Source organism: Oreochromis aureus, linkage group 15 (assembly GCF_013358895.1).
Source record: "Oreochromis aureus strain Israel breed Guangdong linkage group 15, ZZ_aureus, whole genome shotgun sequence".
Lineage (NCBI taxonomy): Eukaryota > Metazoa > Chordata > Actinopteri > Cichliformes > Cichlidae > Oreochromis > Oreochromis aureus.
Window position 1 is genome coordinate 2,906,563 of NC_052956.1, and position 23,764 is coordinate 2,930,326.

The following is a 23,764-nucleotide window of genomic DNA, read 5'->3' on the forward strand; positions in this document are numbered from 1 at the left end:
CCAAAAGAAATTAGACATGGAATTCTTGAAAGACGAGAACTCTAAAGTTAAATTCTACACAGGGCTGCCTTCTTTTGCTTTACTAATGGGGTGCTACAACAAATCAGCCCGAGCTTGCCAGACACTGACAGGAAAATTTCCCAGTTTCAGATGCTCTTGCTAACTCTCATGCGTTTAAGACTCAACCTTCCGATTGCACATATTGCACACCTCTTTGATATTAGCCGGACAACCACTTCCACTGTGTTTAACATTACTGTAAATGTGTTGTACGCTCACCTGAGTCCATTGGTGCACTGGCCTGGAAGACATTGCATACAGGCCAGTATGCCACACCAGTATGTAGAGATGTTTGGTGACCGGGTGACAGTTATTATTGACTGTTTTGAACTGTTCATAGAGAGGGCACAAAATTTACGTGCCATGGCGGAGACATATTCAACATACAAAAGTAGACACACAATGAAATATCTCATTGGGATCACACCACAGGGGACCATCTCTTTCATTTCTAAAGGATGGGAGGGCGTACAAGTGATAAACGAATAGCGGAAACTTCTGGCTTTTACAGAAGCTTTCACCCGGGACATAGTGCTCGCAGACCGGGTTTTGATATCAGGAAAGTGTTGCCTTAATGGGTGCCACTTTAAAAATTCCAGCATTTACACGGGTCGCAGTCAGCTACAAGCAAAGATGTGGAGGACACACGAAAACTGGCACATGTCAGGATCCATGTTGAACGTGTTATAGGCTGTCTCACGGTCCAAGTACACTATCCTAAACGACACCATCCGTCTAGGTTTTGTGGTGCCATGCGAAGGTGAGAACATGACTTTGCTGGATAAGATAGTTGCTGTATCATGTGCGCTCACAAACATGTGCCCAAGTGTTGTTGTAAAGCAAGCAAGTGATGAATAACTGTTTTCCAATTTGGTCTTGTTTTGTTGTGCAGCTATGTTTTTAACAAAATGAAATAATAATGCACAACGGTATATTATTTTGCCTTTGTCCTGTAAGCTTCGATAGTAACATGTAAAACTTGTCAGTTATAAATAAAGACAGTCCTGATGAATGACTTGTGCAACACTTACTTTATTTGTATTGGTTCTGACACTGTATATTAGTACAGTCTGAAAAGAAAGATTGCGTATGGACATAAAGAGATAATAATTTACAGCACAGCTGTAGAGTGCAGTGGTGTGAGACACATTTATTGCAATTTTAACACGTTATAATAATTCACTGTGCGTAACAGAACAACAGATAACAAACCATAAAGTGCAGAGTACAGGAAGATGTGTCCACCTTAATGTGACACTAAACATGAAATCACAAGAAAGTCCTTCAATATAAGAGTTGTCTCAGAATGTGTGTAACTGAAATACTTTGATTAGTTTTCTATGCAAGCTTTTTTGTCTTTTTTTTTTTTTTGTCACGGTGACATCCATGTAATGTGGCCCTTGTGAAACACTGGTTTCTGGATCACTGTAGTGATTGGCCAAGAGCTCAGGCATCACAACTTTGTAGAAAAATCCTGAGCGACAGGCAACATTTTAGTCCACAAGTCTATATCTGGCATCACACGTGTAACAACACAAGCTTTTGTTGTCCACACAACAATGTCACAAAAGTGTGACTTTGTAACATAGATCTGTGTTTGTACCTGCTTGTAGTAAATGTGTGTCTTTTTCAACTCAACCCTTCCATCTTTTAACCCCAAACAAAACCTGTCATCTTCACAGGCCTGCAGGAGGTTGTTGTTGCGGTGTTTATATGGGCACTTAATTTCACACATCCTTCACCACAACATTCACATTTTACGAGCGCATCAGGGTGGCACCTAATTCTGGGAATGCGGGGTTGATTATGAAACCACACTTATCAACTTTAAGTTCTCTATGCTGCACCTTTCCTGTGAGGTGTACCACTCGCGTGCTGTGTTTTCATTGTCTCTTCCCACTTGAATTGTTGCGGTTCTTGGTTGGAGAGCTGATGTGACAGTTTTGTGGGTAGCACACTTTCTTTACAGTTGACAACGCAGGACTGGCAGTGGAGGTGGACACAACCGCATGTATGTTTGACGCAGTGATTCTTCCTGCTCGTGCTGTGTGCCAAAGGTCACATTTGTGCTGCTCCCTGGTTTTCTCCTCCAGTGCCTCTGCCTCAGCCTTTGAGACAACGACACAGTGCTTCAGACGTTCACAGTGCTGCAGAAGGACAGATAGCTGACAGCCCTTCAACTGTGGGTCAAAGATGCGTAGCAGTGATTTGGGAGGACACGAGGCTGGACAGGGTCAGCATATAGGTGGCAGAAGTCCTCCATAACAGCGCATAGGCCTGACCGGTTTTCATGCATGAGATCTGTGAGAGACTTTAAATCGGCCAGTGTGCGCACTTGTAGTGAGCTGCCACCAGTGCGAGTCCGGATTTTGGGTTTAGGAGAACAGTCACTTTGTCCAGCACTACATGATTGGTCGAGTGCCCTTTTTCTTGCTGCACTGGTGGTGTAGTCAATTGTGTGGCCTGGTACTCCTTGCACTCTCTTGATGTTGGAGGGCATAATCCAGTAAGCTTTGACATCTGTCGGCGTGATATTACCTCGTGAGACGCACAGTAGTGTCAACTTTGTAAAGGAGAGCCGCTACATGCACACACTTCTCTGCCACACCAGCCATGCATGTGCAATGTGCACTTTCAACGTCCCCATTAGATTGCAGAATAACCCAGGGCTGAAGAGGCTTTTGGCTGAGGCGCATGGAGTGATTTACCTGAAACAGTCAATGCAGAAAAACATGTTTGTGAGGACAGAATGTACAGTAAATGTGTAGCTTTGCATAAATGGTAAATTGTCCTGGCAGAATATTGCGTATCGCTTCTGTTATTACCATGGTACATAGACAACAACATATACTTTTATTCACAGGATATATGACAGATTTTTGTCTCAGTGATTGCCCAGTACGATTACAGCATACAATATTATTATCACTGCTACATTTCTGTAATGCATACCATATATTCTTTGCACTACTAATTAATTACCGTGAGCTAAAAGGTCCTATTTATAAACGGTTCACGAATGTATATTTATGAAGACGATTTGTGAGACAGGTAAACTTACCGTTGTGCGTACGATGGTCTTGTGCTCAACACGGTGCATTTCCAGGTCCTGTACCCATCCGTCCGTGAACTGCACCTGGGCCTGTTGCAGTGACCTGAAGTTACTAAAAACTTCATGAGTGTATGCACTCACCCAAGAACCATGTAATTATAAATCTGAGCGTGGTTAAAGTTGGGCAGCACGCTGATGTCTTTTGTCCAGTCTGTGTGCTCGTAAGGGTCTAACCCTTTCACTCCTTTGATTTTTTCCAAGTACCTTTTCTTTGCCTTTTCCTCGAGTCTGTCTTTGTACGGACCGGCATTGTTCTCCTTCGTTTTGTACATTATTTTTTGGTGAGAAAAGAAAAAGCAAGACGGTATTGGAACGTGAGAAAAAACGTTTTGCGGTGCTGCAAATGCTTGCATTTGATGCGGTAATTTAAATGTCCTGCCTTCACCTCCCGGCATGCAATGCGCGAAAGTCACGTGGTCTGTCAATCTCTATACTTTGTCCAGAACGTTTCTTGTTTAGTGGTTGTCGTCTGTTCTATCGTGCGCATGTCTGTACTGTCTTCGCGCATGCGCAGTCTATCGCTTAGGAAGAAACGGGAAGATGTCTCTGACGAGGTGAGCTTCACGACAAAGCCTTTTGTATTTATAAACTGTGAAACTGTATTAAATAAGATATCGATTCAATTGATTGGTTTCAGGTGTATAGACTACGATTAATGTATCACACTGGTATTTGTGGTATGTACGCTGTCGTTTCTGTATCTGATTTAGTCGATCCAAACGGCTACGGCTAGCAAGTAAAAATGTCGCGAGTTCAACATTTAGCAATAGCTAGCTTATCAGCACGCAGCCGTGGTCACGATATGATGTAGTTCGTTGTGTAGACGTAGTTTAGTCAGCCGCGTGTTAAAGTTGGCTTCTCTAACATTTTCTTTTAATTTACCTTGATCATTGGCTATTTTAACTGACACTTACACGCGTGTCATAATTAACCTCGAAGCTATTTGTTGTCACTAGCGGCTAATGCTAGCCAGGGCATACAGCGCTTGTGTTACTGTTCATCACTTTGAGACTTACATGTGGATTCCTGTGTGTTCAGCTTTTTACCGGCGCCGACCCAGCTGTCCCAAGATCAGTTGGAGGCAGAGGAGAAGCTCCGGGCCCAGAAGTCCTACTCTACCGCCCTGGTTGCATCCCGTAGAGAGCCCCCTCCTTATGGACACAGAAAGGGCTGGATACCTCGCTCACTCGAGGTAAAACCTCTTGCTCATATGGGATAAGTTTCTTGTTTTGCTCACTTATGGTTGGGTCCCTTTTTGTCTAACCTCTACGGTTTGAAGATGAAATCAACCCTGAGTTTTCACAGCAAAATATGTGTTTCTGCAGGACTTCGGAGATGGAGGTGCTTTCCCAGAGATCCATGTGGCTCAGTTTCCTCTGGAGATGGGTAGAAAGAAGAAGACATCAAATGCCCTGGCAGTACAAGTGGATGCAGAAGGAAAGATCAAATATGATGCCATTGCCAGACAAGGACAGGGAAAGGATAAGGTATATGGGCATTTTATCCCTTCGACAGTTAGCAGGGATCCTCTCAACACACTCCAAGGATTTGTCTTTAAATCATAATATACAAATCAGCAATTCTCTTCTTAAAGCCTGAATAAAACCTCTCTCATGTGCATCACTTTCACACTGCCAGAAAATGACATTTAGGCTTTAGTTTATTTGCATGTCTGGCTCTGTTTTGATTTTAAAAAGTGGCATTCCTTTATTGGTTTCATTTTTCATTCTTATAGGTGATCTTCAGTAAATACACAGACCTGCTTCCAAAGGAAGTTCTCAATGAAGATGCTCCAGGACTACAGAAGCCAGATGAGGAGGCTATACAAGAGGTAAGAGCAGGTTTAGATTTGAGTACTCACTAGTCATTTTTAGAACCATTTACCAAAGAAGTAAAATATTTATATAAAGGCGTTCTCAAAACCAACAACTGCCACAAAGGGCTTTTTAGAGGTATCAATTAAAAATCTGCTAATGTCAAAGGAAAAATGCACAACGTATATTTTTGTCCCAGTAAAGTTGCTGAGCGAGTGAAACAATTTGTCATAATTAGTTTTGACAACTTTGTATTTAGACTTTTTAAACTTAATTGGTAAGAAGTGTTGGACACCAGGATGACTCTGCTTATCTTTAAGATTTGTTTTAGTTGTCATTATGAAATACAAGGTTGTCTAACAAAATTACTGATTCAAGTCCATTTAATCCTTCCTGCAAACTAAATGATAAAGGCCTAAATGAATGAATAAACAAGTAAAGAAAATATAAAGACAGTTCAGGCTTTGAGTACATCAAAGCCTGCGATGTTCTTGGTGATCGTTAATCTCCCGATTTTGCACATTGCTCAACCTTCATCAGTTTATGTTGTTTCCAGTCAGGATGCTTTCTTATTACTAAATGTTTAAGGAGTACAGTTTCTCTTGTGTCATGTGACTGCTAATAATTGCAAACAATTCCTGTATTGGATTTCTTTAATCTGGAATGTAAACATGATCATCCATTTGTGTCCTTTGTAGCTCACAGAGAAGACCCGTGCAGCCCTGGAGAAGCAGGTGTCTCAAAAAATTGCTGCTGCCATGCCTGTAAGAGCCGCAGACAAACAAGCTCCTGCACAGTACATCAGGTATGTATTAGTCAGAAGATTATCAACACTGCACACAGTCAGGGAGGAGGGTGGGAAAGTTGACTTCCAGTTATTGTAGTGCTCTGTAGTACATGAGCCTGAGGCCTTCTTAAACTTCTTTCAGTTCTACTCACGCTACTCTTAAATTCTTTTTATGTGGGTACAACAGCATATTCGTATAGCTTATTAACAGTAAGCTAATGATTTACACTAGCTAACATACGTACTGGAGTCGAGGAATCAACTCAGATCATCCACAAAAAAAAAAAAGACCTCTTTGTCCGCATCACTTTTCCTTGACTAAAATAGAAATCATGTGCGTGGGGGATCCAACCACACTTACATTAGACTCCTTAGCATTTTCACACTGGATGTCTGCCATGTGGAAACTGCAGTATCTAGAAATGTTCATCTTACACTGTTGTTTTATGAAGGTCATATATAAATGAGAACAACAAATGAAAAATATCACTTCATTACAAAGTTTGGAATTTTTTTTAGAAAAGGGACCCCGAATTTTAGAGCTGAGCATACATAATTCTGCTGCTCAATGATGGTGGGATGTTGATCAAATGGAGCATAACTGAAGTGAGCTCTGTTTTTGCACCCCAGTGCACACAGACTGAGCAACCTTTGATCATTTATGACCCAAACTGAAATGTCTGTCAGAGTACAGCTATTAATGAAGTTGTGTTAGCATGTTAGATTCATGTTTGAGTCTGAAAATGTGTGACTGCTGAAACAGCGGTCAAACAGCGGTATCTGCAGTTGTGCCACATGAACAGCGTCTTGAGTGAGAATTTGCCAGTAATTATGTTTTATGCTCTTGTACACATCAGTCATCTGTTGGAGACAGATTTTGAATTTCAGCCTATAAAACCAGAGTTATCCGTTATCAAAAACATATGATTAAAATTCAGTTTTCTCTCATTTATCTGAAGTACTACGTAATCCCTGCACTTAGACTGTATTAGTTTAGATAGAACAGTTATTGATTCATTTCTGATAATCCTAAAGGCTGCAATACAAGAGCAGACATTACTGATGCGAGCAGAATTATGCAGAACCTTAAACACACTGATCAATAAGTCTGACTCATGATCCTGATTTAGCGAACATGCATAGTTCTGCGTGTTTCATGCAAGGCAACAACTTGACAAGAAGCGGATTTTATTAGAAAGGTGTGATGATCAGAGTTTAGCTGATAAAATATGTCACTAACTCATGATGTGAAATGGAAGATTAACTTACAATTATCGTTCACATTACCTGCACCACTTTGTCAGTTATGTTAATTGTTCGTATAAATGGTCAAATGGTGTATCACTAACTTTTGGGATAGCATTATGTTTTCTCCTTTCATACAGGATGCTGTTTAAGATGCTATTCAATGAACTATTGAAGTATTTGGAGAATTCAGAAAGCTCTTATTGCTACCACGCAGCTACATGCTTGTATTTTTAGCTTTAACGAATGTCAGTGTGGGTTAGGAGAAAGTTTTGTCTGTCTGACACTTCCCCCACCCTCTCCCTCTTTTCAAGGTACACCCCGTCCCAACAGGGAGTGGCATTTAATTCAGGGGCCAAACAGAGGGTGATCCGCATGGTGGAAATGCAGAAAGACCCCATGGAACCTCCACGTTTTAAGTAAGTAAACATTATCTCCATCATTTTAACTGTAATTTAAAATGTGTTCATTTAACCTTTAATATCTGTTTTGACACTTTAATACATAGTTATGATATCTAGATGTTTATTTTGTAGAATATGTCCCTTTTAATGGGTGTGGTGTTTTGATCACCCTCGAAATTTAATGTAAGGAGTAAATGAGGACTTCCAAGTAAAATGTGTTTAAAAAGTCTTAAAGGATTAATTTTTTCAAACATCTAAAATATTTTGCCTGTCATTCCTTGTGTTTCAGAATCAACAAGAAGATTCCTCGTGGACCACCTTCTCCCCCTGCCCCTGTGATGCATTCTCCAAGCAGAAAGGTAGAGTTGGCTCAAACAGATGTCCTGCTTTTCAGTCGTTTTAACGCTGCATCCTAAGTCGAGTTGCTTGCACTATGTTCGATAGTTTCTCCGTTTTCTTACAGATGACAGTCAAGGAGCAGCAAGAGTGGAAGATTCCACCGTGCATCTCCAACTGGAAGAACGCTAAGGTAACGTGACATCTGAAATAGTTATTGGGTCGGTTTTGTTTTTTGTACATGACGTGCGCTCACTTTTTTTTCCCTCACTATGCTTGATTGCTCTCAGGGCTACACCATCCCACTCGACAAACGTCTGGCCGCTGACGGTAGGGGTCTCCAAACGGTTCACATCAATGAAAACTTTGCCAAGCTGGCCGAGGCCCTCTATATTGCTGATAGAAAGGTAACGCGTGATCGTCAAAGGGAATCTGAAAGGTTGTGCTTTAAAGTGATCGTTCGTTGGTTATATTTGAATGCTGATTGTGTCCGCAGGCCAGAGAGGCCGTGGAGATGCGAGCTCAGGTAGAGAAGAAGATGGCTCAGAAGGAGAAGGAAAAGAAGGAGGAGAAGCTGAGGGAGCTGGCCCAAATGGCTCGAGATCGCAGGGCAGGGATCAAAAGTCACGGTGACAAAGGTGAGCCCTGAAGATAAGAGCCAGGAATATAAAGTTTATTTAATATTCATGGATGTATCTGTGTGAGGCTTTTCTTAGCAAGTAGAGCGGACTCTGTTATCGGTGCTGTCACCACTTCCAAATCGGGAACATGACCGGCATAAATCATGACAGCATTTTTCAGTCTGCCAGTGTTGACAGGACCAGTAAGCTGTGAAATGATGTTCCTGCTTCCCCACTGATAATTCACGTATATTTTTGAGAGGAAAAATCAATGTTTCGTGTCTATTTTTTTTTCTTTTTCTTTTTTCTTTTTTCTTTGTTTACTCCTTGAATGACTGTTTAGCTACAGGACATTGACTGTGATTATAAAATAGAACTTTTGCTATGGTAAATGCTTCATCCATCAGCTGTGATTTTGATTCAAATATTCTAAGGTTACTTATAAAACCTTCTCTTATTCTCTCTTTCTGCCCCGCCCTGTTCCCCTGCTCTTTTCACCCCACACTTCTGTTGCACCATTTCACCTCATGTGTACCCCTTGCTTCTCTCTTCTTCTTTATTATTCGTTTTTTCTTTGCACCCTGTTCTCTCCCTCTTCCCATCCGTCCCTCTCTCGCGGCAGGTGGCGAGGACAGTGAGGCCAGGGAGCGTGACGAGATCCGCCATGACAGAAGGAAAGAGAGGCAGCACGACAGGAACATTTCCAGAGCTGCTCCCGATAAGAGGTGCTGGACACGCACTTTAAACGCACCGCATGTGAACTCAACCACCCTTTCCCTCTAAACACGCACAGGCACGCACACACGAATGCAGTGCGCACTGCTGAATCATTCATGGAGCTAGAGCTAATACTGAACAAACACAGCAGGATCCACAGACTGTTTGTGCATGGGGGATGCGCCGCCAGTGTGCATTTGTGTGTTAAGTCATGTGTTCTGCACGTCAGGTTGTCAGTTGATGGAATTATGGGTCCCTGGAAAAGGGAAGAAAGTGAAATTCAGAGGAGAGCTCATTACAGTCACAATTCCAGCTGTCAGAAAGCACAGACCTTGTTATCTTAAAATTACTTTTCACTTCACTTTGAGATGACTGTTTGCTGAAGGACAATCAAGATGTTAAAGTCACCAAGAACTGAATAAAAAAACTTCACATTTCAATATAAATTTAAGCTTTAAGGCCAGCATGCGTGCAAGTTGCTCCCAGTATTTTTCCAATATATTTTTATGTATTATGTAACATGACATTGAAATGACACTTTTAAATTGTTGAAGCTGTAGCACTCAAATTATTACAGCACTTTTAAAGAGGGTTTAAGTAAACTTTCTCTAAAGTTTTCCAGGAGTCATTTCTTCTATTTTGTCTTTGATTTCTGCTCAACGTTCTTTTGATTTCCTCTTTCCGCGTCCCAGGTCGAAGCTGCAGAGAGATCAGGACAGGGACGTCAGTGAGCTCATCGCTCTGGGCAAGCCCAACCCTCGTTCCTCCGGCGAGGCGCAGTACGACCAGAGACTCTTCAATCAGAGCAAGGTTGGAATGATTCTCACATGTTTTTAGTTCCACTCTTCCAGCGTTCACATCTTGGGTTTTTTGCTGTGAAGATAAATGTAGCTGAAAGTTTCAGTTCCAGATCAAACTGGATCTTAATCTTTTTTTTTTCCCTCTTTCTTTTCAGGGTATGGACAGTGGTTTTGCTGGTGGTGAAGACGAGACGTACAACGTGTATGACCAGCCTTTCCGCAGTGGCAGAGATATGGCCTCCAACATCTACAGACCCAGCAAGAATATAGACAAAGATGCTTATGCAGATGACTTGGACTCACTCATGCACAACAACAGGTATGGGGACTTTTTCTTTTCTTTTTTTTCTTCAGACGGCATTATTTGACCCGTTCACCTTTTTAACTGTTCTGGGAAGAAAGTGGTTACAAAAATGTTCCTTTAAGATAAACATAATGTTCACAACACATCCAGGAAATTTCACAAAATTTAGACTGACCCAAGGAAGAACTGAACACAATAAATCAAGAACACCTTGGACTTACTTTATTATATTCATATTCTCATTATGAGGCCATTTCAGAGATATGCTTAATATGTCTAATAGGGTAAAAAGCTGAAGTGGTGATATCTGTGTCCAAAAGGTCAGCTTCATTTGGATGTCGTATTGTTCCGGCAAGTAATTAACAACATAACTCAGAAACACAGTGACAGATGTGTGATCATACTTCCTCATTTTGTCGGTGAACCTTATTTAAGAGCTTTCTGCCATGGATATAATTTTGTATTCCAATAAGCTCCGTCTGCACAGGACGTGGGTTGCTCCTTGTGCATCGTTTGGTGCTGACGGTTAGTTGCTAGCAGACATTCCAGGCTCCGGTGACCTAGAGAACTTTGTGATATATATTTTTTTTTTTATACCTGGTCATATGTCAGCTAGTGGTATCCGGCGTTCTTATTGGTAATTACTTCAGTCGCTCACATTGGGAGTTAGTTTTTCCCGGAGCTGGTCAGTTCACATCGCCGGCAGTTTTCTCACTTATAACAATTTGAAGTCGTCGCTGCTGTCTTGTTTGAATTTTGCTTTTAAAAATGTGTGAAATGTAAACACAGCCATTTTGGTAGCAGCCTAATTAACAGTTAGTAAGGCTACACCTTTTTGCCAAGGGAGTATCTATTTTTTTTTAAATGACAAAGACCTAAAACATTTCAAGGTTATTCTAGTTTTATTTTGAGGCACGAGACAAGCATGCACATGAATCCCAGCAGGAAGTCTCGTCCTTGAGGCAGCAGTGCTACACTCGGCTAGTCGAGCATAGCCTGTCCCATATGTTTAGTCACCAGGTTGTCATTGTCCTTCAGGAATGTTTGGTTGTGCACAGGGTGCGAGACCATTGTGCAAAACAGAATGTTGAGAACAGTTTTGGACTGTCGTACATTTACCAGAGACATTTGCTCCATGATATTTTCAGGGTTATTTTCTTCTCATTCAAAATGTTCTGGCCCTTGTCAATGAATTTGTAATGAATTGTTTTCCTGTCCACTTTCAGGTTTGCCCCAGACAAAGAGTTCTCAGGCGCTGACCACGGGCAGAGGCGCGAAGGACCTGTTCAGTTTGAGGAGGATCCCTTCGGTCTGGATAAATTCTTGGAGCAAGCCAAGCAGCACGGCGGCTCTAAGAGGCCATCCACTAGCAACCGCTCCAAGGATGACTACCACGACAAGAAGCGCAGGAAGGAGTGAGAGCAGCTCGGTGCACGTCTCATACAGAAGATCTGATGAGGATGAAGGGGGAGTTGGTGCATCCCCTCAGCGGTTGAGGGGTGTTGTGGTATACAAGTATCTGTCAGGAATGGACATTAAGATTGATGTCTTCTTTCAGTGTGAAAGAGGGTGTAACGCTGTGTAAAACGCTTGTTTTTTTTGTTTGTTTTGTTGTCTATTAGACTTTATTAACCCATGTTGAGCATTTATTGTGAGGCAAAGTATGAGTGGGCTCCGCACCTGAAACATTACTCTTTATACAGTGCAACCTCTTTCATTTCACATGTGGCTGGGAATGGTGATAACTGACCCTGAAAAAATGTCGAATTTAGTCATTGTCTGCTTTTGTTTTTATAAACCTGTAATGCTGAAGGTTACAGATTAAACTCAACAGGAATTCCTCAGTATTTACCCCCTTTTTTTCTCACTTTCTCCTCACATTCCCTCCTTTTTGTTTGTTATGGCAGTTTTATTTAAACCCCTCGTACATTTGTGAGCACAGTCCCTATTTTATGGCAGATGTGTACAGCAGCTTAAATGTATCTAGAAGATATAAATCAAGCCAGATTTATAGTTCTTGTACATTACTACCAATGGATTGAATTTCATATCTTGTGTAACTGCTGTGCTTTTTTAATTAGTAAACAAGTTTGACTTGTCTTTCCTTGTCAGTTATTTTTAGTCCAGTTCAGCTTCAGTTAATCTAAACTTTTCCAACATAGTGGGAAGTCCATTAGTTGTGTAATTGCCATAGTTTGTACATAGTAGATTTCCATTATTTTAATCACTTCCTGAGTAATGCAGCCCATTTACATAGATGATTAAATGTCTGAAATGCATTCAGCAAAGCCATCAATTACAGTGTGTGAGTAGTTTTCAGGGCTTTTCCCCCCCCACTGGAAATTGGCTGTGCGATTTATGTGATGATTAGGCTAAAACTGGTTCAATTAATTACAATTAATTATGATTTATGCAGCCTGACAGTTTTATTTTCCCCGGCTCTGGAAAATAATCAGCGTGGCATTACACAGCCCAGCGGACTCCAAAATCTTTGCACCATGCCATCTTCCACTGATGCTTGAAACGGGACACACAGTGGTTACATGCACAAGACTGTGTTCTTCAGTGGGCACTGTTTGTAGGTACTGACTCCTGCACAGTTCTGAGTGTGATTGTTGTGTTGCACATCTTTTTACCAGCAGGTGAGCAATTATAGCCTTAAGCCAGAGATACACAGGAGGCTTAGTGTGAGCAGCTCACTGCTGAGCTGAAGGTCATCTGCAATAATACTTAGTCCTGTATTTACGCACTCTTGGGGTCGTACTCACAGGTCTATATCAGCTATTGTACAGCCAGTTTGGACACCTGGCTTTTTTTTTTCTTTTCTTTTTTTTTAAATGTTGATGCAAAGCAGAGGTTATTGGAAAGGTCATTCCAAAACTGAAGATCTCTAAATACCAAATTAGGATATCCCAGTGTAATTCATTTTAAAGACAGGTGTAGTGTGGCCTGCAGGTCAATGATAACATTTTATTGTACGTGCACAATGTGCACAATGTCACAAGGAAAGGCCGTGCTACTGTACATTTACTTCATACACTGTTTAGCACACAATAAATAAACCCAAACATGACTGAATCTATTTCTTTAGTTTTCATAGCAGACTAAGTCTTCCTAACATTAACAAATACAGTGAGTGTCAAGGAATTTCCAAGTCACAGCCCCCACCCCACTAAATTGCAACTAAGCTTTTCGATCCTAGCCCTAAAGGAACACTTTGCACCATTTCTATAAAATCTAAAGTTGCTTAAACTTTTAAAACCTGCCTTGTCTACCAGAATTTAAATGGAGATGACAAATTTGCAGTCAGCCCTTAAGCTTGTTCCCATTCTATTTAATATTTCAACTGAGCACAGATCCTGAAATAATGCTCAATATATATTAAGGGTATAAATAACACAAGACCCATTGTACACATTTACATCTATAGTAGGAATGGCACTGACGATCCAAACTGGACATGTAGTCGTAAAGAAAAAAGTTTTCACAGGACTCTTTGCAGCCATGAAAAGCTAAGTACTGCCTCACCGCTTCCATAAGAGGATGTTAAGTGTGAGGACCTCTGTAAAAGCAGCAGTTTAAGCAGTTTGTCGGGCTGAAGCATTCAGGCGTGTTTGAGCATAATGACACAATCGTCCCAGTAAATCCACTCCAAGGTCAGACGGTGCAATGCTCAGAGAAACTGCAGCAAATCCAAGAGCCACATCTCAGACTCTAGTCTCAGTTGGCATGATAAACATTAATGTTCATGACAGTACAATTGGAAAAAGACTGAACAAGTGTGGCTTGTTTGGGAGGGTTGATAGGAGAAAGCTTTTCTCAAAAAAAGAACATGTTAGCACAGTTAGGCTTTGCAAAGTTGCATCTGAGTAAAACAAACAGCATTTCAGCACAAACACGTCATATCAGGTGTTAAACATGGCGGTGGAGGTGTAATGATTTGGGTTTGTTTTGCAGCTACAGGACCTGGGCACCTTGCAGTCATTGATTTGGTCTATAAATCCTCTGTATACCAAAGTATTCTAAAGTCATATGTGATGCCATCTGCACACAGGTAACGTCTGGTCGAAACCAGAGTGGTTTCGACGAGGTGGGCGAGCTGTGCATAAACAAATTCCTGTAAACCTCAATGAACAGAATTTCAATTCAATTCAATTTTATTTATGTAGCGCCAAATCACAACAACAGTTGCCTCAACTCCCTTTGTATTGTAAGGTAGACCCTACAATAATACATAGAGAGAAAACCCAACAATCATATGACCCCCTATGAGCAAGCACTTTGGCGACAGTGGGAAGGAAAAACTCCGTTTTAACAGGAAGAAACCTCCGGCAGAACCAGGCTCAGGGAGGGGCGGGGCCATCTGCTGCGACCGGTTGGGGTGAGAGAAGGAAGACAGGATAAAGAGATGCTGTGGAAGAGAGACCGAGATTAATAACAATTATGATTCAGTGCAGAGAGGTCTGTTAACACATGTTGAGTGAGAAAGGTGACTGAAAAGCAAATACTCAATGCATCATGGGAATCCCCCAGCAGCCTACACCTATTGCAGCATAAATAAGGGAGGATTCAGGGTCACCTGATCCAGCCCTAACTATTCTTTAGCAAAAATCAAGTTTGAAGCCCAATCTTAAAAGTAGAGATAGTGTCTGTCTCCTGAATCCAAACTGGAAGCTGGTTCCACAGAAGAGGGGCCTGAAAACTGAAGGCTCTGCCTCCCATTCTACTTTTAAATACTCTAGGAACAACAAGTGGTTCGTCGTAACGAAGACTGGGCCAAAATTGTTCCACAATAATGTGATACAGTCATACAGAAGTTATTTCTGCTAAACGTGGTTCTACAACCTACTGAATCATGGGGTGTACTTAACATATAGATTCCTATGAAAACCTTATTTTTCGTATGAGTCTAACTAGGTATGAACATATGTAATGAATATAGCAGAAGAAATTTGAGTCAAAAATAAAGGTTGAATGGACTATAGCTTAAAATTCGTTCTCCTCACTGTGCCGATACAGTTCTCACCTCCCGTCGGACCAGAGGAAAACGCTGCGAAAGACCCGAGCTCGTCTACCGACTGAGAAACCAGCCGCGAACACATTAAACTCTCGCTCAGTTTTAGCTCTGATGTGATTTAACACTGACCTATACTTGTGAAGAAAGAACCCGACATGCTCCAAAGTCATCCAATTCTTCACCAGTGTGGGGGAAAGGAGGTGGTTTGTCACAGTCTCCCCTCTGCTCTTGAGGAAATGAGCTGAATAAAAAAAAACCATGAGTTATTTGGAGAGGGCTCAGATATTGTAATATCCAGAGCTGTCCTGATTTTTCATTTCTGCGTGAGGCATCATTTTTAGGATCGCTCTATTGTCTCGAACATGTTTGATATGATGTTATATTATCTGCAACAATGACATCAAAGGGGAACAAGTTGTATGCGAATAAATGTTGAATGGACGGATAGAAACTCGTTCAGCCACCAGTGTGAGAGGTGCTTTAGGGACAGCGGGGGATTATTGTGAAGGCTTGATATGAGTGTCAGTGTGAAGAAATCAATATGACAGACACCAGCTGAGGGTAACTGAATCACAAGTGTAGTCACGACTCTCACGTGTGGTTGTGGAGACAAAAAAGAAAGAAGGAAAAAAATGTTGTAAAAAAACCCAAAAGTCAACACAATTTAAACTTTCCTATCTCAAAACAACAGGAAAGTTGTGCTTCCCTTCAGCCGCATTTGTGCTTAGACCACTGTGGAAGCACTGAGGACAGCTTGATAATGGGCCTCTACTCCTCTCTTGTCTGCCTTTATGGATGTGCACAGAGGAAGATGAATGAGATTCTTTATTCATGAAGGTAAGAGGAAATTGGTTCCTTGGCATTGCCTTTGTGTGCAGCTCAATGTAAACCGTGAACATATTGTGTCGGGACATAATGGAATCCTCAGGTCACCAGCCGGGACCGTGATGGATAGCTCCTTATCTGTGCTCCACAAGGAAACAAACCCAGAAATAATAAACAATATTGAGTTGTTGCGGCACATCTTTCCACTCGTTGGACTTGAAGGAGGATAGCTTAGTTTATTTTGTGATTCCTTTTGTGATTCCCCCCCCCTACCCCAACCCTTCCTCCTGTTGGTGGCAGCAAAGCAATAAGTTTGGTGATAAATGTTCTAGACTGCTGCTGTTGACCTGTCGAAAACAGTGGCCGGAGAGAGATCTTGTCTCCCTCTGTGTCTCTTCCAGTATTGAAGGCAACCTTTTCATTTTGTCAGAGAAACACCCCCGCATCCACGGAAAACACTGGATCTACTCTGTAGGATAAAAGGTCAAAAATCCCTACTCTCTATGGTCTCAGAGACGGATTTTTCTTTATTTACGTACGCAAAGTGCAAGAAATGTAAATTTGATTTACAGCAGCAATAATCTGGAAAATATACTTTCACTTGACACCACATTTTGCCTTCAGAACTCCTTCCATTCATAACAGAGATTTTAGTCCACACTGACATGATCGCAGATGATGATAACTGCTGCATATTTGTTGGTTGCATACCTATGATGTGAAACTCCCATTGCGCCAAATCCCAAGGGTGATCTATTGGATTGGGATTTGGAGACTGTGGAAGAAAACAATCTGGGATTATCTGAGTTTCATGGCATGACACATGATCGTGCTCGAACCATCTATCAGAAGATGGGTATGATGTGGTCATAAAGAGATGTACATGTTCAGTGGGCTGTGGTGTTTAAACAATGCTCAGCTTGCACTAAGGAGGCAAAAAGTATGCCAAACACCATTACAACAACACAACCATCCTGAACTGGTGATAAAAGGCAGGATGGATTCATGGTTTCATTTTGTTTACATCAAATTCCGATCCAATCATCCAAATTTTTCAGCACCAATCAAGACTCGTATTAGGCAATGTTCTTCCAAACTTCCATTGTCCAGTTTTTGTGAGTCTGTGTGAATTCCATCCTCACTTTCCTGTTCTAAGCAGAAAGGCTTGGAACACACCTGGTGTGGTCTTCTGCTGCTGAAGCCCATCTTCTTCAGGGTTTGACATGTTATGCATTCAGCGATGCTGTTCTGCATATCTTGGTTGTAATGAGTGATTTGAGTCGCTGTTGCCTTCCCATGATCTCGAAGCTGTCTGGCAATTCTTCTCTGGCATCAACAAGCTATTTTCACATAGAGAGCTGCTGCTCACTGAACATTTCTTTTTCGCAGACCATTCTCTGTAAACCCTACAGATGTTTGTGCAGGAACATTCCCACAGATCAGCTGTTTCTGAAATACTCACACCTGCCCATCAGACACCAACAACCATGTCAAGCTAAAAGGTACTTAAATCATCTTTTGTTGCCCATTCTGATGCTCAGTTTGTACTTTAGCAAATATTCTAGACAATGTCTGCATGTTTAAATGCAATGAGTTGCTGTGATGTAATTGGTGGATTAGATATTTGCATTAATATGCAGTTGAACAGGTGTACCTAATTTAGTGATCAGTGAGTGTATATTAACAATGCCTAACATGACTGTTTGGTAAAAGAGTTGTGACACAAATCCACAAACGGTTACCAACCAAATCTGAAGTTCCACCATAGCTTTGCAGACCCTTTTTAGCTCATTGTTCTGGAATTAGCCTGGAAGATCAAATTAGCACCTCGCTAGTAAATATAAAGAGGAAATGACCGCAAATTAATGCTGTGTTGTTCCATGTCTGCTGCTTACTTATTAATTAACTTAGTAAGTTTCAAATGCGTCAGGGCTGTTTACAGCTTGTTTCTGTGCCATTAAAAATGCCAAAGAATTAATGCTGCTTTGTAATATGTGAAATATTCATACCGTCTTTAACTGGCAGAAAAAATATATATTTATACACTGAACATTTAGGATTAAAAACACGACCTACATTATGTTCCACCAGACTTCTACTTAAAATGTTTATTTTATATTGTTATCTAAAAATATTCCCCTTTGGGCCTGATATGGTTTTTCACTCAAACACATACTGGGATATTTATAGGGTTAGTACAGTTTACAAAGCCACACACTCTGGAAATTGAATATGTCAAAGTGACACTCAGCACTAACAGCAGCACACACCTGAGCAACCTCTTCCCCGTGCCCTTCAATCACGTTCTTATCATTAGTTCCTCATCTGCGCATATTCACGCCAGAATTCACTCCTCATTATGCAAGCGGTGTAGAGCTGGACAGAGTCTGCTGCTCTCTGGAAAATAGTCCACCTGTCAATCTGTCTGTCCCGCCTGCCTTACTTGACTCCATGGAGGAGACTCTGTCCTCTTCTCAGTGGCTCTCTCTGCTGATAATCTGTGACAGAGGCAAGGTTTAGACAGGTGTAACAATCTCTAATGGTGGTGTCAGTCAGAAAGCAGCCTAGCTGCTGCACGGTGGCGACAGGATCCATCCAACATTGTGGAGGTGCGCATATAGATTTTTTTTTTTCTTTCCTATTGCCTACAATATTAAATAGTTGTCTTATATTGTGTGGTTGCTTGATGTATACTTAACTTGATAAGAAAACTCAGAAGAGGGCCACAAGATTTTTCTAATTTCTCGTCCATGTGGGATGGACTGCTCTGGGCCCTGATGGATTATAACCACAGCAGCTGATGTCTTCATTTATAAAACAAGCAACAAGGAATCACGATGGTGGAGTAAGCTATATTGCTCATATGAGTATCACCTAATCCTGCTCCACGCTACGCCCATATTGACTATTCCCCCTTTAGCCTTTTACAGTGTCACAAGCGGTGCTCTAATTAACACTTTGTCCCTACACGATTGTTGGAAGCATTGATTACAGGAATTATTAGTGAGCACCGGGATGGATCATTGATTGGGATATGACTTGCAAATCCTCTGCGAAGCGGAGCGTAATTCTTAGCATCGAGCATCCTCGTTTATACTCATTTATATTCTTACTTGTGTACCAGTTTGATTTCATCATTTGTTATCGCCCTGCGTTTAGACACCGCCGAAGTGAAAAATGGCTGCTTGCCTAGACTTCCTCTAGTGCTGGGTCTTAATAGGCTGTCGTGGGAATAGGAGGAGAGATTGATTCTCCTGATGATTTCATTAGATGACATCAAAGCGGGGAAATTGCAGCAGAGAGCAGGAATGCATCTTCGGTGAATGGGAAATAATGCCCTGTTTGAATTACACTGTAAGAACATTGGCAGGGACATATGACCTTGTCAATGGAGATATTGTAATTATGATGTTTTTCTCATCAGGGAAGTTTTCTTGGGGCACCACGCTGGGGTAGATTATGATAATAAGGTATTTGGATTATGATGCAAGAGCAGGCAAATAGGTTTTATAGAACCGCGGATCAGTGAAAGAATCAATATCTGTAAAGGGTTTTTGCATTCATAGTATGTCTGAGTCGCTGCAGGTATTCAATCAGCCAGGTGCCCAGGGAAAGAGTTGCTATGTGCAGTGTTCTCCTTTTGAATACGAATAAATTACAAGGATAATTCTCAGTTTTCAGATGAGGATGAAGCTGTTGTTGGGCAAATTTTGAAAAAACACCATCAGGTAGCATGAGCAAGCTAAAGCTGAATATCAGGTGGCTGGAAGGTTGATGTTTGCTTGAAAGAGGCAGCTTGGGGTACATCTCTCTGCTCCCAGGCATAATTGCTCTCATGTTGCATTTAGATTCAAATATTTTATAGATAATAGATCCTCATGTTTAACCAAAGATGGGGAGAGGATGAAAAAAACCCTTTGATCAGTTCCCATAACAGACCATATTATTTTAAAGCAGGCGGCAGATGTTGAAATGTTAACGTCAGATGATCAACAGCACGGGTCAGTTAATCTCACAGCCAGTTCATAAAGCAAACAAGAACTCATAATACAAGTTGTCATTTTTGCCATTGCATCGACAGATAGGATCTTAGCGTTCCCCCATCTGGCAAATTCCCTTTTAAACTCAGCATAGACTGTATATGTACAATGGGAATATTCACTGTGACATCACCCACTGGCGGTGATGATGAAGAGGTGGCCCAAGCTTAGGCCTCACTCAGTAGCAACTCGTCAATGAGAAAACAGCCTGCTTAATGTTTATTTTAGTCCAACTGGTTCTATAATTTTCAAAGTGACCTGATATTAGCATTAAGACCATAAACACATTTGGAAAAAGTTACCAAGGATATATCATTACGTCATGCACTTCTGCACACTGGAGCTTCTTCTTGCATACGGTGGAGTCGCCACCTGGTGGCCATTAGAAAGAATGCAAGTTTAAGATCTGCACTGACTTCAGTTTTCATTATATATTTTTGCTCGGGAACATAGAAGCAACTTTACATTTTGTCAAGATTCAAAAAAATGCTAGATATCAACCGCCTTAAAAACTGTATGTAGCAATCGTGGCTCAAGAGTTTGGAGTTCACCTTGTAATTGGAAGGTTGCCGGTTCGAGCCCCGGCTTGGACAGTCTCGGTCGTTGTGTCCTTGGGTAAGACACTTCACCTGTTGCCTACTGGTGGTGGTCAGAGGGCCCGGTGGTGCCAGTGTCTGGCAGCCTCGCCTCTGTCAGTGCGCCCCAGGGCGGCTGTGGCTACAATGTAGCTGCCATCACCAGTGTGTGAATGGGTGGATGACTGGATGTGTAAAGTGCTTTGGGGTCCTTAGGGACTAAGTAAAGCGCTATACAAATACAGGCCATTTAGCAATAGTAAGAAAAGTTAAATAACTCTCAAAGGCTGGAAGCTTGTTAACTAATTGTTACTTTCATTCCTATAGTGCTGTGTAGGACAACTATATTATAACTGCAAGTGAAGCAATGAGAGTAATTATGGGCTTGTTTGTTTCATTGACCAGTTAATCATGATATTAAGTAAGATACAAAGTCAAAAGATGAAGTCATGGTCATCCAAATTACGGGAAGATATACAAAATCAGGCCTCTTGAGTTTTCATCTGCCCATGTGTGTTAAAATCAGGGTTGGCATGAAACAAAACCAGTCTAACAGCCAATCACAACTAGCCAAAATAAATCAAAAACTAAAAGAAAGAGCCCAATACCAGTAGAGTCGGCAACTCTAACTGGGAGTTTGTTAGGATTTGAGTATACAGATTTGAAGATGCTAAGAATTTCACTGGGAGTGAGCCAGAGACAAAGTTAAAGCGTCAAGGCTGAGATGTTTTGGACATGTGCAGAGGAGGGTTAGTGGATATGCTGTTAAAAGAATAACAAGGTGGAGCTGCCAGGCAGGAGGAAAATAGAAAGACCATAGAGAAAATTCATGGATGCAGTGAAGGAGGACATGCAGATAGTGAGGTAGATGAGGCAGATGATCCACCTAACAGGACGAGCTGAAAGACGAAGAAGAGAAGGGTATACGTTTTAATTCTACCCTATTTAACCCACTTTTCTAGGAAAACTACAGATCTGGCACCCCTGGCAGGAATGGAGGTCAATTTTTAATATCTCTTCAGCTCCAGGAGTTCAGTACCTGGGACTGCTGCTTCACTTGCTGTAGTTGGGAACCCTTGGACGTGCAATATGTAGCAGCTAAAAAACAAAAAGGTCTGTGATACTGTTAAGGTTATATCTCAGAGATGAATCTGTTCCATAGTTATCATAACACGTAACATAACATAGAATTTGTACTATTAACAAATTACAGTGTAACGATCTGTTTAGGGGATAAAGCTAATAATTACCAGCAGACAGAGGTCATACCAAGAAGAAACAAACTGCTTGCTCATTTTAGTTCAGTATGGTTTCCACAGTCTCATCAGAACCAATACCATCAACGTAAAGGCTCCTTGCACTATCTGCATCCATGAGAGCACGTCCCTGTACCTTTTAACCCTGCCTCTGATCCTATTAAAGCTGGATCCTTATCACCTTTATCAGGTTTGGAATGGATGGGTGCTTAACTGCATTTGTGCACAGTGGTAAGAGCTGACCAGGCTGATGTTGCATTAATCCACAAACAAGGTTACCACCTTGAGAGGAGGGCTGACCATTGATTAGAGAATTAAATCATCAGATTTTATCATCAGTGTCTTAATTGCGGATGTGACACCGAAGCAACACACAGATGCCGCTTAACTCTGAACTATATTTAACCGACAGCACCAGCATATAACCTCTGACTGCAGGTACGGGAACAGATGGGGCTCAACCTTTCCATAGCCCAACAGTGCCATCTAGGAGGCTAAAAGTGGGAATGGGTTTTTAAAGAGTCTGAATAGCCCTGATAATATTTCCACATGAAAATATTCCTCCAGCACCCAAACAAATACATGCAAATAATGGAGCCAGAAAGGAGCGTAGCGCTGCCTTACAGCAGGACGATTGTACAAACAGTCACATATTATCCAGCACTGTGTGCTGACAGGCACGTTTCCCCACAAGACATGTACCAAACAGGAAAAGAACAGGAAGTACAACAAGGAGGTCCACCACAAAACCCTGGCTGTGTGTCCAGGAAATGCCATTGTTGCTGCTCTCTTTCACAACAGAGATCTCTTCCCTGCCTGTGTACTTCAAATATCGTTACTGGAAGTGTTTCTCCCATGAAGTAATACGTAATTCAGGCATTAATAGTGGAATAAATTTATTGCACAGTACACAGGGTGACGTAAGTGGTTTTATAGCAAATTATTGAAAGGTGAGAGGTAATTTATTCTGTAAGATAAAGTTTGTGTTATCTGCGAATTTAGTTTAGGTAAAAGGTCTGATGTCATAATTTACAGGAACACTTCGGTTTGTTTAATGCAATAAAACAGTCATAATCAATCACCAATATTTTTCCACACCGAAACTTAAAAGTTTTGGGGGGTTTTGTTTTGTTTTCTTTAACCACCTGAAATACTAGTCAGTTTAGAGCTTGTTCTGTCTAGTTTTATTATAACCTTCATCTTTTTTTTTTTTCAGTAGCAGACACCTTGAAGATTGTTTTGTATCTTCTCGGCCCATAAAAAACGTCAGTGGAAAAAGGTGTTCAGTTGACGCCCAAGCGAAGGTTATTCTGGGTTATTTCCAAGGCCCGGGCTTTAGGACGTCCCACGCTAACGAGAGGGTGGACCTAGCAGAGAGGGAGGGAGCGAGGAGTAGAGTAAGAGCTCTCACACTGTTCCTAATAAAACTCAACGTCATCACGTTGTTAAATCCCGCCAACGAAATTTGCAGATTATGTTTCGTGAGCTTAATGGCGAATTGTTTGCCTAAAAAATTGGGAGAAACGTAACAAGTGCTAATTGCAATGAATCCAAGACCCCAAAGTAGTTATCATCACTTTTCTTGTTATTTGAACAGCAGCTGTTACATAAGACATAGCAGGAAATGTATACAAGCAGTGACACAAGTTTCTCTCTTGTCTCTCTCTGTCTGTCTCTCTCTTTCTCATAGATCGATCGATCGATCGATCGATCGATAGATAGATAGATAGATAGATAGATAGATAGATAGATAGATAGATAGATAGATAGATAATGTATTTTATCGTTCATTGTTTTGTTTAAACACTAGGAACACTATTTTTTGACTTGTATAGACGATCTTTGTACTGGA

At 41.3% G+C, this 23,764-nt stretch overlaps 1 protein-coding gene across 1 annotated transcript; it reads left to right on the forward strand.

The window, feature by feature from the left end:
- The first annotated feature begins 3,358 nt into the window (after positions 1 to 3,358).
- On the forward strand, positions 3,359 to 12,299 carry snw1 (SNW domain containing 1). Its single transcript, XM_031733860.2, has 14 exons — positions 3,359 to 3,726; positions 4,211 to 4,364; positions 4,498 to 4,659; positions 4,908 to 5,003; positions 5,685 to 5,791; positions 7,333 to 7,437; positions 7,712 to 7,781; positions 7,886 to 7,951; positions 8,049 to 8,165; positions 8,255 to 8,396; positions 9,001 to 9,103; positions 9,788 to 9,905; positions 10,051 to 10,214; positions 11,426 to 12,299. The coding sequence occupies exons 1-14, from the start codon at positions 3,713 to 3,715 to the stop codon at positions 11,616 to 11,618; spliced, it is 1,611 nt and encodes a 536-aa protein (XP_031589720.1). The 5' UTR covers positions 3,359 to 3,712; the 3' UTR covers positions 11,619 to 12,299.
- Positions 12,300 to 23,764: the final 11,465 nt, after the last annotated feature.